Source organism: Pristiophorus japonicus, chromosome 2 (assembly GCF_044704955.1).
Source record: "Pristiophorus japonicus isolate sPriJap1 chromosome 2, sPriJap1.hap1, whole genome shotgun sequence".
Taxonomy (NCBI): Eukaryota; Metazoa; Chordata; class Chondrichthyes; family Pristiophoridae; genus Pristiophorus; species Pristiophorus japonicus.
In genome coordinates, this window is record NC_091978.1 from 345,381,620 (window position 1) to 345,398,111 (window position 16,492).

Here is a 16,492-nt window from a genome sequence, read left to right on the forward strand (position 1 = left end):
GGGACTGCTAACGTTGTACCGTTGTTTAAAAAGGGAGAAAGGGATCGACCGAGTAATTACAGACCAGTCAACCTAACCTCGGCAGTGGGCAAATTGTTGGAAAGAATTCTGAGGGACAGTATTAATCGTTATTTAGAAAGACACAAATTAATCAAGAACAGTCAGCATGGATTTGTAATAGGAAGGGCTTTCTTTGAGGAGGTAACAAGGAGGGTTGATGAGGGTAGTGTGTTTGATGTTGTCTGCATGGATTTTAGAAAGGCTTTTGACAAGGTTCCACATGGCAGACTGGTCAGAAAATTAAAAGCCCATGGGATCCAAGGAAAGTGGCAAGTTGGATCCAAAATTGGCAGGAAGCAAAGCGCAATGGTCAATGGATGTTCCAGTGGTATTCCGGTGGGGTAGAGTGTATATGCTGTGATACACAAGGTATCACAATAGTGTGGGACAGGCTTGATGGACCAGATGGTCTTTACCTGTCTGTCATTTTTTGTATGTTCATAGGACTCAGTACTAGTTCCCTTGCTTTTGTGGTATACATGAATGATTTAGACATCAATGTAGGGGCCTGATTAAGACGTTTGCAGTTGATATAAAAATTGGCCATGTGGTTGATAGTGAGGAAGAAAGCTGTAGACCATCAATAGACTGGTCAGGTAGGCAGAAAAGTGACGAACTGAATTCAATCTGGAGAAGTGTGAGGTAATGCATTTGGGGAGGGCTAACAAAGCAAGGGAATCTTCTTCTCTTCTTGGGCAGTCCCTCGGTCAATGGTAGGATACTGAGAAGTGTAGAGAAACAGAGGGACCTTGGAGTGCATGTCCACAGATCCCTGAAGGCTTACGGGATGCTTTCCTTTATTAGCTGAGGCAGAAAATATAAGAGCAGGGAGGTTATGCTTGAACTATATAAAACACTAGTTAGGCCACAGCTATAGTACTGCGTACAGTTCTGGTCACCACATTACAGGAAAGATGTGATTGCACTACAGAGGGTACAGAGGAGCTTTACGAGAATGGTGCCAAGACTGGAGAATTTTAACTATGAGGAAAGATTGGATAGGCTGGGGTTGTTTTCTTTGGAACAGAAGAGGCTGAGGGGAGACTTGATAGAGCTGTATAAAATAATGAGGGGCCTAGATAGAATGGATAGGAAGGACCTATTTCACCTAGCAGAGATGTCATTGGTAAAAGGATTAGAAGGGAGCTGAGGAGAACTTTTTTCACTCAGAGGGTGATGGGGATCTGGAACTAACTTCCTGAAATGGTGATAGAGGTAGAAGTGCTCATCACATTTGAAAAATACTTGGAAAAGCACTTGAAGTCCCGTAACCTACAAGGCTACGGACCAAGAGCTGGAAAGTGGGATTAGGCTGCATAGCTTTTTTTCAGCTGGCACAGACACGGTGCATCAAATGGCCTCCTTCTTTGCCGTACATTTCTATGATTATATGGTAACTATCACGAGACGTTGGGATTGGATGCAGCTGTAATGCCCTATGTGGTTGAATAGCCTGTTGGGCTCACTTTCTAGATTCACTTGCGAAGAATGGCCCGAGAAAGGAAACAGGTGCCCATTGAATCACCCCCTGACTAGGTATAAAGGTGAATGATTAGTGGAGAAAGAAGGGGACGAAATGCAAGTAAATACTCCATGGTGTTGGATTTACTTCATGTCAGGACTGAATTAGCACCCAGAGGTTGGATTTCAATAGACATCTGGTCCATTTCTAACCTCCAATTGGCAGTATAAATAAGACTAAAATGCACATACATCTGTCTTCAGAAATCTGTTATCACACATCAAAGAAGACACCTGCTGGGATTTTCACATACACTGTTGCGCTGGCTCAGTATATATATGAACTTCATTATGTTTTGAACAAAGCTGAGGTAAATAATTCCCTCAGACAACAGATTTAAGTCGGTGTAAATGCTGTGGGAATGTTGGAGTGTATACCATTAATATCTGCTTTGCTGGCACGAAGTGAGGATCTAAGGAAGTGTTTGACTTTTTTTTTAAACTGGATTTGTACAGATGTAGTTAAATATTGTAATAATTGACACAAGAGCCTTAAAATTATACCAGCGCTATGTCACTGGTGTCTGTTAATGATTAGGCATTAAACATGGATTACTACATTGGGTACTTATACCCCATATATAGTTAATTCAGTTCATGCTGAGTACCGGCCTTAGTTTGCAAGTATAAAATGCACACATTGAGAGTAGCACTTTGCCACAAAAAGCTTCCCTCCCTATCTCTTGTAATCTCCTCTAACTCTACAACCCTCTGAGATATCTGCGCTTCTCCAATTCTGCCCTCTTGAGCACCCCCTGATTTCAATCGCTCCATCATTCCTGGCTGTACCTTCAGCTGCCTAAGCCCTAAGCTCTGAAATTCCCTCCCTAAACCTCTCTACCTCCCTTAAGACGCTCCATAAAACCTACCTCTTTGACCAAGCTTTTGGTCATCTGCCCAAATATCTCCTTAAGTGGCTCGGTGTCAAATCTTTTCTTTACCAACGCTCCCGTGAAGCACCATGGGACTTTTACTACATTAAAGACGCTATATAAATACAAATTGTTGTTGTATATCTTGTGATGATGTTGATTTGCACTCAAGTAGACACTATGGGGCTGAAATTGCATATCGCCCCATTTGGGAACGGTAACCTTTCCGAGGCCGGACATTCTGCACCCGCTGTGCGTGGTGATGATGTCATCGCCGGAGGCGTTGCAGCCCTCAGCGCTATCGCTTTCGTGCTACCACTAACTCCCACGCAATTTCACGGAGTCAATAAACCCCCCCCCCAGGCAAAACACTTTCGTGTCCCTGTTAATGCCCTCGGAGGTGATAACGGGAGGCGCATAGCAGGTTAATTCCGCTCCCTACGTTTCAAATTACCATAGAACAACTGCATTTAATTTCCATTTGTTCGTCCTTCCCTTCCACTTCTTCCCTTACTGTAGTGGCTGTTATTCCAATCAAAGCTGTACACACATCCGCAGTTTGCAAATAGACACACGCAGCTTATGTGCTCAGAATTTTAAATAAAGAAGCACTACATGTGCTTATTCGTGTTCATTTGTGTGGAGTGCTCCACTAATTTGCCTATGCAGGTTTTGTACCTCAGCATAAACAAAATTGTTATGAAACTTCAAGGTGACACCCAAAAATCACATTTCAGTTCATCCTCTATCAATCAATATAGGCCTTACTGAGGTGTATAAAATTATGAGTGGATAGGAAGGACCTATTTCCCTTAGCAGAGGGTCAACAACCAGGGAGCATAGATTTAAAGTAATTGGTGGAAGGTTTAGAGGGGATTTGAGGGCGAATATCTTCACCCAGAGGGTGGTGGGGTCTGGAACTCACTGACTGAAAGGATGGTAGAGGCAGAAACCCTCACCACATTTAAAAAGTACTTGGATGTGCACTTGAAGTGCCGTAACCTACAGGGCTACGGACCAAGAGCTGGAAAATGGAATTGGGCTGAATAGCTCTCTGTTGGCCGGCGCGGACACGATGGGCCGAAATGGCCTCCTTCCGTGCTGTGAGAGTCTACGATTCTAGACCTATGCAGCTGTAAGTTTGGATAGGAGGTTTCAGGTATTGGTGCTAACTGGAGCACACAGCTATTACGTTTAGTTTCCTGTATTGCATGTTGTGATTGTAATTAGTAACTACATGTTAATGTAGAAACATAAACTTTAGTTAAAAATAATTGTGCTTATCTCGGAACTGTATGGTTTTCTCATTATCTGTAGGAGGAGGAAGCTGCAGCTGCCCTGGGGAGAGAGGAAGCTTCAGACAAACGATTGCAACAGTTACAATCTGCTGTAGCCCAGTTTGAAGCCAGGTATTACACAATCTTGCAATAACAAATTCTTTAACATACAGTTTTTGTCCAAAAGCTTGCAAAAACCCATTTTTCATTCAGGAGCTTTATTAAATGTTATTCAGAATTAAATGTATTTTATTTTTATACTCAGCATTAGGTCCACTCTCAACCAGCATCTATCCCCCAAATATAAATGTAGATGGACAGGCACCCAGCTTTATATTGCTACTCAATGCAATGAGCTAAGGATGGCACACAAATCAACACAGGGTTACTTGCCTGCTGCCCTGCCGCCCCCGGAAGCACCTGCTTCAGTCAACAGATTGAGAGTTCAGCATGTGGATAATGGTAGGCCAAATCCACAGGTAGTACGCTGTGCTACTGCACCAAAGCACTGCCACCAGTGCGAACCTTGCTATTCTCATGTTTGCTAATTATTTCAAATGTAGACAAGTAACTCTAGAGTGGTGATTTAAAGCCTACATTTGGCCAGGTTACCTACAGCTAAGACCACACTGAAATATTATACCGTACATTTACCTTGGTGATAGTAAAGAGGGTCAGACAGAAACTAAGTGAATTAAATAATTCTTTAATATTGTACAAGCAATTATAGGTGTTTGAGTGCGCAAATCCTTTGATACACATTATTGAACACTTGGATTATTTTACATTAAACTCCGTATCAGGTTCTCTTCTTGATGACGAACAACAGATCACCTGTCGCTGGAGCAAGTCAATTAATCCATGTCACTCAAGCCAATTTAGCAGCTTTCAATGATTAGTTGCAACATATGATCAGATAACAATAATTTGCCATTTAGCTCCTTTCGCAGGTATTTATAATTTTTGAGAATCTCGCTAACAATTCTGTGCCAAACAGCAACTTTAAAATAAAGTAATGCAATAGCATTAAAATAATTAGAATTTACTTACTTTAATATGATTGATATCTATTATTAAGGACGTGGTAATAGGACACTTAGAAAATAATAATAGGATTAGGCAGAGTCAACATGGATTCATGAAAGGGAAATCATGTTTGAAAAATGTGTTCGAGTTTCTTGAGGTTGTAACTAGCAGAATAGATAAGGGGGAACCAGTGGATGTGGTGTATTTTGGATTTTCAAAAGGCATTCGATAAGGTAACACACAAGAGGTTATTGTACACAATTGGGGCTCATGGGATTGGGGGTAATATACTAGCATGGACTGAGGATTGGTTAATGGACAGAACTAGTGGGGTGCCGCAAGGATCGGTGCTTGGGTCCCAGCTATTCACAATCTATATCAATGATTTGAAATATAATATATCCAAGTTTGCTGATGATACAAAGCTAGGTGGCAATGTAAGGTGTGAGGAGGATGCAAAGATGCTTCAAGGGGATATAGACAGGCTAAGTGAGTGGGCACAAACATGGCAAATGGAATATAATGCGGAGAAATGTCAAGTTATCCACTTTGCTAGTATTTATGAAACTTTGTGATGAACTTTTACCAGAACAAAAAAAAACTTTTAAATTCTTCTTTAAATCTCACGTAACTGCACAGAAAATAACATAGTTCATGATCTGCTCATTCTTGTAAATTACATCGGAGTTTCAATTTCAATAGACCTACATAGATGCAGATAGGTATTTTGGCAGCATGGAATAGCCCTGTTGGTGCATAACATATTATAAAGATTGAGTTGAGCAAAGTCTAGAAAAGTTAATCCCTTGGAAATATTACATTTGATATAATAGATTTTAGAGCATTGGTACTTCTGTATGGAAGTCATATGAGTCCATAATACAACAGATTTCATAATAAAAATTGAACATTTGCTACATCCCAAAATATCACAGACTTGCATATGGTTCCATGGGCAGTGGTATCTTTCCCCCCCCCTGGCACCCTGCCCATAACTTGCCCAAATGGTCATTATTCACGTGTGAGCCATAAAGGTGAGAGCTGACCGCCTATTTGATTATGGGGGACATAAAGAGATCAAAAATCAGAAATCATAATTTCAAAATTAGAGCATGAAAGCAAGAACTTGAATTTTTCTCGCGCTTGTCACACCCTCAGGATATTCCAAAGTGCTTCAAAGCCAATTATTTGCTTTTGAAGGGTAATCACTGTTGTTACGTCGGCAAACATGACAGCCATCTAGGAATGTTTGCTATGCCTCTTACAAGAAAGATTGAGTGTAGTGCATTGTGACAGTGAGGCCAAAGGTGAAATGTTAGCTAAATGACTGCAATTGTTATACTATTCTATAGCATAAGACTTTGAGAAGGTGGAAGCTCCTTCGTCACACAAAGGAAATAGACCTATTAATGAAAAAATCTGCATTGTTTATTTTTTATGGAGGATCTCCGTGGAAATCAGTTATAAGCGAGAAGCTAGGAGCTGTGGAGGAACAGAGAGACTTTGGGGTCGAAGTACAGAAATCACTAAAAGCTAGTAGACAGGTGCAAAAAATAATTTAAAAAGGCTAATATAATGTTGGCCTTTATAAGAGCCTTAGTCTAACCCCAGCAGGAGTACTGCGCTTAGTTTTGGGCACCAGAGTACTGTGTTCAGTTCTGCACACTGCACCTCAGGAAGGATATATTGGCCTTGGAGGGGATGCAGCACAAATTTACCAGAACGATACCGGAGCCAACAGGGTTAAATAATGAGCGCAGGTTGCATAAACTATACTCCCTTGAGTATAGAAGAATAAGGGATAATCTAATTGAGGTATTTATTATGATTAAAGGAGTGGATAGGGTAGTTAGGGGTAGATAGAGAGAAACTATTTCCTCTGTGGGAGATGGGAGTCCAGAACAAGGGGCATAACGTTAAAATTAGAGTTGGGTCATTCAGAGGTAATGTCAGGAAGCACTTCTTCACACAAAGGCTAGTGGCAATCTGAAGCTCTCTTTTCCCCCCCCCCCCCCCAAAAAAAAAGCTGTTGAGGCTAGGTGAATTGAAAATTTCAGAACTGAGACTGATTTTTGTTAGTTAAGGGTTACGGAACCAAGGTGGGTAGATGGAGCTGCTTCATCAATGACATCCTCTCTATCACAAGGTCAGAAGTGGGGATGTTCATTGATGATTGCGCAGTGCTCAGTTGCATTTGTAGCTCCTCAGATAATGAAGCATACCCACATGCAGCAAGATCTGAACGACATTCAGGCTTGGGCTGATAAGTCACAAGTAACATTCGCGCCGCACAAGTGCCAGGCAATGACTGTCTCCAACAAGTGAGAGTCTAATCATCGCCCCTTGACATTCAACAGCATTACCACCACTGAATTCCCCCCCCCCCCCCCCCCATCAGCATCCTGGGGGTCACCATTGACCAGAAACTTAACTGGACCAGCCACATAAATAATGTGGTTACAAGAGCAGGTCAGAGGCTGGGTATTCTACGGTGAGTGTCTCACCTCCTGACTTCTCAAAGCCTTTCCACCTTATACAAAGCACAAGTCAATTGTGTGATGAAATACTCTCTACTTGCCTGGATGAGTGCAGCCTCAACAACACTCAAGAAGCTCAAGACCATCCAGGATAAAGCAACCCCCTTAATTGGCACTCCATCTACCTTAAACATTCACTCCCTCCACCACAGGCGCACCATGTCTGCAGTGTATACCATCTATAAAATGCACTGCAGTAGCTCACCAAGGCTTCTTCGACAGCACCTCTGAAACTCACGACCTCTACCACCTAGAAGGACAAGGGCAGCAGATGCATGGGAACGCCATCACCTGCAAGTTCCTCTCCAAGTCACACACCATCCTGACTTGGAAATATATCGCCATTCCTTCATCGTCACTGGGTCAAAATCCTTGAACTCCCTCCCTAACAGCACTGTGGGAGTACCTTCACCTCACGGACTGCAGTAGTTCATGAAGGCGGCACACCACCGCCTTCTCGAGGGCAATTAGGGGTGGGCAATAAATGCTGGCCTTTACAGCGATGCCCACATCCCAGAACAAATTTTTTAAAAAGTTAAGATATAGATCATAATTGAAGGCGGAACAGGCTCGAGTGGCTGAATGGCCTACTCCTGTTCCTATGTTCTCATAATATTTGCATGTAAATTAACCTATGCTAATGGAAAATGTCAAGCATAGTGTAATTCTTTTTCCTCATAGTACAATATTAAGTGTACTTAACAGTTTTTAATTATGCTTTCTTGCTGCAAAATAACTGCTATGTTGCAGATTTTCAAATTCTATTTACTTGTAATTAAACAACAAAAACTTGTATTTATATAGCGCCTTTAACGTAGTGAAATGTCCCACGGCGCTTCATGGAAGTATTATGCGATAAAAGTTTGACACAGAGCCACATAAGTAGAAATTAGGGCAGATGACCAAAAGCTTGGTCAAAATACTTTGTATCTGTCCTCACAGAAGAAGACACGAGAAACCTCCTGGAAATAGTGGAGTACCAAGGGTCTAGCGAGAATGAGGAACTCAAAGAAATTAGTATTAGTAAAAAAATAGTACTGGAGAAATTAATGGAACTGAAAGCCGATAAATCCTCTGGACCTGATGGCCTACATCCTAGGGTTTTGAAAGAGGTGGCTGTAGAGATAGCAGATGCATGGGTTGTCATCTTCCAAAATTCCATAGATTCTAGAATGGTTCCTGCAGATTGGAAGGTAGCTAATGTAACGCCGCTATTTAAGAAAGGAAGGAGAGAGAAAACTATAGACCAGTTAGCCTGACATCAGTAGTAAGGAAAATGCTAGAATCTATTATTAAGTAAGCAGTAACAGGGCACTTAGAAAATAATAACAGGATTGGGCAGAGTCAACAAGGATTTATGAAAGGGAAATCATGTTTGACAAATCTGTTAGAGTTTTTTGAGGTTGTTACAAGTAGAATAGATAAGGGGGAATCAGTGGATGTGGTGTATTTGGATTTTCAGAAGGCATTCGATAAGGTGCCACACAGAGGTTATTGAACAAAATTAGGGCTCGTGGGATTGGGGGTAATATACAAGCATGGTTTGAGGATTAGTTAACGGACAGAAAACAGAGAGTAGGAATAGACGGGTCATTTTCGCGTTGGCAGGCTGTAACTAGTAGGGTACCACAAGGATCGGTGCTTGGGGCCCCAGCTATTCACAATCTATGTCAATGATTTGGATGAGGGGATGTAATGTAATATATTCAAGTTTGCTGATGATACAAAGCTAGTTGGAATGTAAGTTGTGAGAAGGATGCAAAGAGACTTCAAGGGGATATAGACAGGCTAAGTGAGTGGGCAAGAACATGGCAAATGGAATATAATGTGGAGAAATGTGAAGTTCTCCACTTTGGTAGGAAAAATAGAAAAGCAGAGTATTTTTTAAATGGTGAGAGATTGGGAAATGCTGGTGTTTAGAGGGACCTGGGTGTCCTTGTACCTGAATCACTGAAAGCTAACATGTAGGTACAGCAAGCAATTAAGAAAGCAAATGGTTTGTTGGCATTTATGACAAGAGGATTTGAGTATAAGAGTAAAGACTTCTAACTGCAATTTTATAGAGCCCTGATGAGATCGCATCTGGAGTATTGTGTACAGTTTTGGGGCTGGATTTCCCGGTCCTTTGTGCTCCAGCGCTCTCCTCGTAACGGCGTGAAAGGCGGCGTTCAGGTCTCCTGCGCCCCTTCACGATCCTCCGGCCTATTTTTGTAGCGGCGCTCAGCAGCATCGCCGGGTGTGCAACGCCTCTTGTTGCGACACCAGCAGTAGTTTGGCCACTTGCCTGATCCGTCTGCCCGGAAGTACTCCCATAATGACTGCCTGGGAGATCATTGCGGTCCAGCCATGCCGGCAGCGGTGAGGAAGGCAAAGTACTCTGAAGGTAAGTGCGAGTGTTCTTTTAATTTTTTCAGCGATTCTGCCCCCCCACCCCCCCAGCCTCCAGCTTCTCTCGGAGTGCATACGGCCCAGCACTTTAGTTCGCGAGTTTCCCATTTTTGCGCCTCAAAGTGCACAATGCCTTCCTTTGCACTGCACCCCCTGATGCAGGGCCCAGGTGGTGAAAATTCCTTACCAAAGCGCAGACTATTGCCGACTGGTAACATTCCTGGCCCACCTCCATTTTTGCTCCGAAAGCAGATAAGCCTAAAATCCAGCCATTACTCTCCTTACTGAAGGAAGGATATACTTGACATTGAGGGAGTGCAACAAAGGTTCACCAGACTGATTCCCAGGATGGGAATTTGTCCTATGAGGTGAGATTGATTAGAGTAGGCCTATATTCTCTAGAACTTAGAAGAATGAGAGATGATCTCATTGAAACATACAAATTCTTACAGGGCTTGACAGGATAGATGCAGGGAGGATGTTTCCTCTGGCTGAGGAGTCTAGAACCAGGGGTCACAGTCTCAGAATAAGGGGTCGACCATTTAGGACTGAGATGAGGAGAAACTTCTTCACTCAGAGGGTGGTGAATCTTTGGAATTCTCTACCCCAGAGGGCTGTCGCTGCTCCGTCTTTTGAGTATATTCAAGACAGAGATTGATAGATTTTTGGATATTAAGGGAATCAAGGGATATGGGGGTAGTGCAGGAAAGTGGAGTTGAGTCAGAGGATCAGCCATGATTTCATTGAATGGCAGAGCAGGCTCGAGGGGTCGAATGGCCTACTCCTGTCCTAATTCTTATGTTATGTTTTTAAGGAGCGTCTTGAAGGAGGAAAGAGAGGTAGAGAGGCGGAGAGATTTAGGCAGGCAGTTCCAGAGCTTGATGCCTAGGCAACAGAAGGCACAGCCACCAAAGGTTGAGCGATTATAATCAGCGATGCTCAGGAGGGCAGAATTATAGGAGCGCAGACATCTCGGGGGTGGGGGGGGTTGTGGGGCTGGAGGAGATTACAGAGATAGGGAGGGGTGAGGCCATGGAGGGATTTGAAAATAAGGATGAGAATTTTGAAATTGAGACATTGCTTAAGCAGAAGCCAGTGTAGGTCAGCGAGCACAGGGGCGATGGGTGAGCGGGACTTGGTGCGAGTTCGGACATGGACAGCCGAGTTTTGAAATTACAAGATTTTTGCTAGCACATCTCATTGTCACAGCACACTTGCATAATTGCATTGTTTTTATAGTGGGTTTGGAGTGATCGCTGTCGGTGGTTACGATTTTTGCATTCTATTATGGATTTAAATATTGTATTTACAGACTGCGTGCAGCTGCACAAGATGCAGATCAGTTGCGAAAAGAAAGAATTGGTTTTGAAATGCAAATTGGTGAACTTCAGGAAAAATGTGCTATGGCGGAGGAAGAGAAATATGAGGCAGTGGCCAAGGTTCGAGATAGTATGCAACTCCTTGAAGATGCAAACTTACAGAAAGACCAGGTAAGATCACACAGTATATTTTGTCCTTGGGGCCGCAAAGAAAATGCTAGCAGAGAGGATATTTTATATGTTTATTGATGGGCTGAATAACATGTGGACTATCCGAAATGCAACCAGAACCTTTTTATTTTTCTTGTCTGTACACCATTTTTGAGTGTGCTTTGAACACATTTGTCTGAAGTACAGCTGAAGAAGTTGTTTTTCACAATGCTGCTGTAAACAACAACTTGCATTTATATAGTGCCTCTAAAGTAGAAAAAAGTTGTATAGTGCCTTATAAAGATGTAAAGCAAAGAAATAGATGCTGAGCTAAAAGAAGAGCTATTAGAAGGGGTAACCAAAAGCTTGCTCAAAGAGGTGAGTTTTTAAAAAAGGTGTTAGAGGAGAAGATGTATGTGGAGAGACGGAGGGAGTTAGAGGGAATTTCACGGCATGGGGCAATCGCCAATGGAGATGCACAAGAGGCCAGAAATGGAGAGTTTGGCGGTTGTTGTAGCGCTGCAGGAGGCTGTAAATAAAGAGGGGTGATGCCTTGGAGAGAATTCAACACAAGGATGAGAATTTAACATTTGAGATGTTGGAGGACTGGGAGCCAATGTCGATCAGCAAGGGCAGGGTTGATGGGCAAGTGAGATTTGCTGCAGGATAGGATATAGGCAGCAGGGTTTTGGATGAGCTGATGTTTACGGAGAGTGGAGAAAGGGAGTCTGGCCAGGAGAACATTAGAGCAAGCAAGTCTGGAAGTGACTAAGGACGGCGATGAATATTGATGTTCTGTGATGCTGAGGTAAGGGTATAGGCAGGTGATGTTACAGAGATGGAAGTAGTCAGTCTTAGCAATGGAAAGGATATTGGCTTAGAGCTGAACTTGACATCAGATAAGTTGGATGATAAGGTTGTTATCCGGCTGGCTCATCGTGACTCTGGCTGGGGTAAAAAAAAAGTCTGGGAAGGTTATAGATTTTGTGGTAGAAGCCGCTGAAGCAAATTGTGGCTCATCCAAGATCAGATGTCGAACAAGCAGTCTGACAACAACTTGCATTTATATAGCGTCTTTAAGATAGTAAAATGTCCTAAAGTGCTTTACAGGGGTGTTAGACGTAATTTGACACCGAGCCACATGAGATAGTAGGACAGCTTGGTCAAAGAGGTAGGTTTTAACGAGCGCCTTAAAGGAGCGGAGTGATTATTTGCAATGCAATTTTGACTCTCTTCGCATGCGCGGCTGTTTCATATCGTGCACGTGCGCTCGATCTGGTCGCACATGTGCCCATACCTCGGGAGACTCTTCTCAACAATAGCAGACATTGACGACGAGATTCAACACTGCCTCCAGTGCAGCCTACGGCTGCCTTAAGAAAAGTGTGTTTGAAGATCAGGCCCTCAAATCCACCACCAAGCTCATGGTCTACAGGGCTGTCGTAATACCCGCCCTCCTGTACAGCTCAGAGACATGGACCATGTACAGTAGACACCTCAAGTCGCTGGAGAAATACCACCAACAATGTCTCCGCAAGATCCTGCAAATCCCCTGGGAGCACAGACGCACCAACGTTGGCGTCCTCGACCAGGCCAACATCCCCAGCATTGAAGCACTGACCACACTTGATCAGCTCCGCTGGGCAGGCCACATTGCTCACATGCCAGACATGTGACTCCCAAAGCAAGTGCTTTACTTGGAACTCCTTCACGGCAAACAAGCCAAAGGTGGGCAGAGGAAACGTTACATGGACACCCTCAAAACCTCCCTGATAAAGTACAACATCCTCACTAACACCTGGGAGTCCCTGGCCAAAGACCGCCCTAAGTGGAGGAGGTGCATCCGGGAGGGCGCTGAGCACCTTGAGTCTCATCGCCGAGAGCATGCAGAAATCAAGCGCAGGCAGCGGAAAGAGCGTGCGGCAAACCTGTCCCACCCACCCTTTCCCTCAGCAACTATCTGTCCCACCTGTGACGGGGACTGTGGTTCTCGTATTCGACTGTTCAGCCACCTAAGGACTCATTTTTAGAGTGGAAGCAAGTCGATTCCGAGGGACTGCCTATTATGATGCTGACATGTACAGCACCAAACGGTGCGGTTGCTGCGGCCTGCACCATCACACCTCCCTTGGCTCCATGCAAAGAAGATCAGCAGATCCGTTGGTGGTAGAGGAGAGGAGAGGAGAGGAGAGGAGAGGAGAGGAGAGGATGGATAGAGAGAGGATTGAGGGGGAGGTAAGGGGAGAGGGGATCGAGGGGGAGGGAGGGAGAGGATTGAGAGAGGAGCTCGGAGAGGTGGGGAAGAATGTGATCCAGGTCTAGGAGGGGTGGGGTGGGGGGGGGGGGGCGGCAGCGGGGGATGAGTGCAAGAATATGATCCAGGTGGGAAGATGGATCATGTTCTCCTACCCTCTTTTAGGCCTGGATAATGTTCTTACACCCCCACCCCCTTTACACCTTCACCACATTTTCCCTCTCCTTCCCCCGCTCTCCCTTTGGGCAGCAAGTTTGGATGAGGTCAAGTTAACAGAGGGTGCAAAGTAGGAGGTGATCCAGGAGCACATTGGAATAGTCTAAAGGTAATAAAGGCTTGGATGAGGATTTTAACATCAGATGCACTAAGGCAGGGGAAGAGATGGGCGATGTTACGGTGATGCAAGTCGGCGGTGATGATGATGATAAAGAATATGGGGTTGGATGCTGAGCTCCGTGTCAGATGGGATGATGAGCTTGTGAACAGTCTGGTTTAGGCTCTGACAGTGGCCAAGGGGAGAGAGGGAGTCGGTGGCTAGGGAAATGGCATTTGTGAGGAGACAGAAGACAATGGGTTTGGTCATCCAGATTATTGAATGGAAGAAGTTTTTGTTCATCTAATATTGGGTGTTGGGCGTGACAAATCAGTCAGCGGAGGGATCGAGAGAAATAGTGGTGATGAGGTAGAGATGGGTGTCGTCAACATAGATGTGGAACCTGATGTGTTTTCGGATGATGTTGCCGAGGGGGCAGCATTTGGATAAGAAATAAGAGGGAGCCAAGGATAGATCCTTGGGGGACTCCAGAGATAACGATGCGGAAGCAGGAAGAGAAGTAATCGCAGGAGCTTTTCAGGCTGACTGGATAGATAGGAATTGAATTAGGAGAGGGCAATCCTACCGAGCTGGAGGATAGGTGTTGGAGGAGAATGTTATGGCCAACTGTGTCAAAGGCTGCAGACAGGTTGAGGAGGGTTAGTTCACCACAGTACAGAGGCAGGCAATAATGATCATGTCATGAATATATTTTTTTTAAATATGACTAACATTTTCTATTACTTTATTAAAACATTGTATCAAAACAATGAAATTATATAAGCTGGTTTTTTAAAAACAATTTCAAAAAAAAATAAATTGCTCTAATCATACTTTAAATGTCGACTTGCAACCAGCCATTAGATTTCGATGCTATGTATTTAGAGCTGATATCATGAAGTGGTTTTCTAGATATTGTAATGTAAAGGAGTAGTGCTCAAGGGTATAAAAATGGAAAATGGGTAAAATTTATGAATTAGTAGTCAAAGCAAAGAACTTCACGAGGGCAGTTTGGGCACAGAGGTCACCGTGCAATGTACGATTTTCTGTTCGTTAATTTTCCCATCAATGAAACTACGAGTGCTAATTCGTATAATTCACCTGCATATAGTAGAGTGGTGTGATCCTTGAAACTGTTAAAGATTCATCTGAGCTTTTCCCAAAGCACCTGTCCAACAGAAAACCTTGCATTGTGAGCGTTTTCATTTTAGTTCGTGTTGCTACGATCTTCAAGCTTAGTACTTTTAAAATCCGAACTGGAAAGTATTGTATTGTGTGTGAGCTCTTTGGGCTAGAAATTGTGTTGCGCCCCATTTGGGGTGATAACTTTTCAGGGACCGCAAAGTATCGCCGGACGGAAAAGATTTGCCTCTGCCGGAAACTTCCGCTTTAGCTCTCCAAGCGCTAAATCAAATGCTACCACTTCCCTTAGAACGCTAAAGGGAGTGAGAGGGGTGGTATCAGCAGAGCACTGAGCAATGTTCAGGGCAGCGCTGCCGTCTTTACAAGCTCCTTCTCTTCCTTAAAGGGAACGGCCAATGCAGGGTTGAAGGAATCTTCAGGCTGTGTCTGTGTTGGGCAACAGCACCTGCGCTACGTGCATAGCAGCCCCAAGCACTCAGAGTCCACAGCTGAGCAAATCGTAGGAGCAAAAGAAAGCAGGAGGCACCAGAACGGGGAGATTAATTCATTTTTGCCCTACCTGACCACCATTGCCTTTAAATATCGCTCCTTAAGTGGCAAACCGAGGTCACAACGCCTCCTGCAGCTGCAGTTGTTGACGTCCGGCGATGCTGTAGGGGGTGGAACCAAATATTACATCCGTGGTGGTAACTGGGCGCTGTGCACTGGATGATGTTACGATCTAAGGGCCGCAAGAGAGCGAGGCGGTAAGAGTTAGCAGCAGAGCAAAACCGCCAGGAAAGTTCCCGGACATCGGTGATTCCACAGTGCACGGCTGATAACCCCTTAGCGCCCTATTACTGCCCCCTGCAGGCGCTAACGGGAAGCACAAACCAGGCCAATTTCGCCCCCTATGTTTTGAAAAAATAGATGAGTAAAGATGCAGAGTTGCAGTAGAATAAATAATTGATGATTTAAGTTTAATTTTCATGACTCTCCTCCAAAAAATATAATTTCAGTAACTCTATGTCAATCACTCACTTTGGGATTAGGTACATTTTGGCATTTTACACGATACATATCATCTCCTTGAGTTCTGCATCAACAGCCACTCCTGTATGTGGATTTTGCATCCCCTGAAAACCAGAGTGCGTCTTTATCTGCTCACTGTCCAGGTAAATGTAGCAAGACCACTCTCCCTGCTAGCTTTAAATTGACTGACTACAGACCAGCATAAAGTCAGTCAGATATATTGTACAACATCCTTTTGACAATATCTTGAAACAAAGGGTAATAGACAACTGTATCTCTCATAATTACCTTAATTAAGATAACAATTTGTAATGGATGAAAATAGAACACATGCAGGCAGCTAACATGATAGATGCTTCATTTTTGTCACATCTTTTGGTCTTTTCTAACTTTATGAACTTCATTTTATAATTAATTTTTTGATCACTCACTTGGGGATCAGTTTATTATATTGGACTGTTTCCTTCATTTTCTTTTTGACATAGGCAAGTACTGTAACTATTTTTACTTCAGATTTAGTAATCCAAATATATCCTTTGATGGAGGTTGAAAACGATACTGTTTGTCTTTCAATCAGCCAGTCAAAAATAACATCACTAAAGTAACTGATTTACTTTTTCC

At 43.6% G+C, this 16,492-nt stretch overlaps 1 protein-coding gene across 7 annotated transcripts in view; it reads left to right on the top strand.

Moving 5' to 3' along the window:
• The window catches only part of sclt1 (sodium channel and clathrin linker 1), a 111,899-nt gene that overhangs the window by 36,306 nt on the left and 59,101 nt on the right, over window positions 1-16,492 (top strand). For all 7 annotated transcript variants that reach the window (XM_070872185.1, XM_070872186.1, XM_070872187.1 and 4 more), the window contains 2 exons: window positions 3,771-3,862; window positions 10,994-11,171. In XM_070872185.1, coding sequence (XP_070728286.1) covers window positions 3,771-3,862; window positions 10,994-11,171 — 270 coding nt within the window. The remainder of the gene's footprint in view (window positions 1-3,770; window positions 3,863-10,993; window positions 11,172-16,492) is intronic.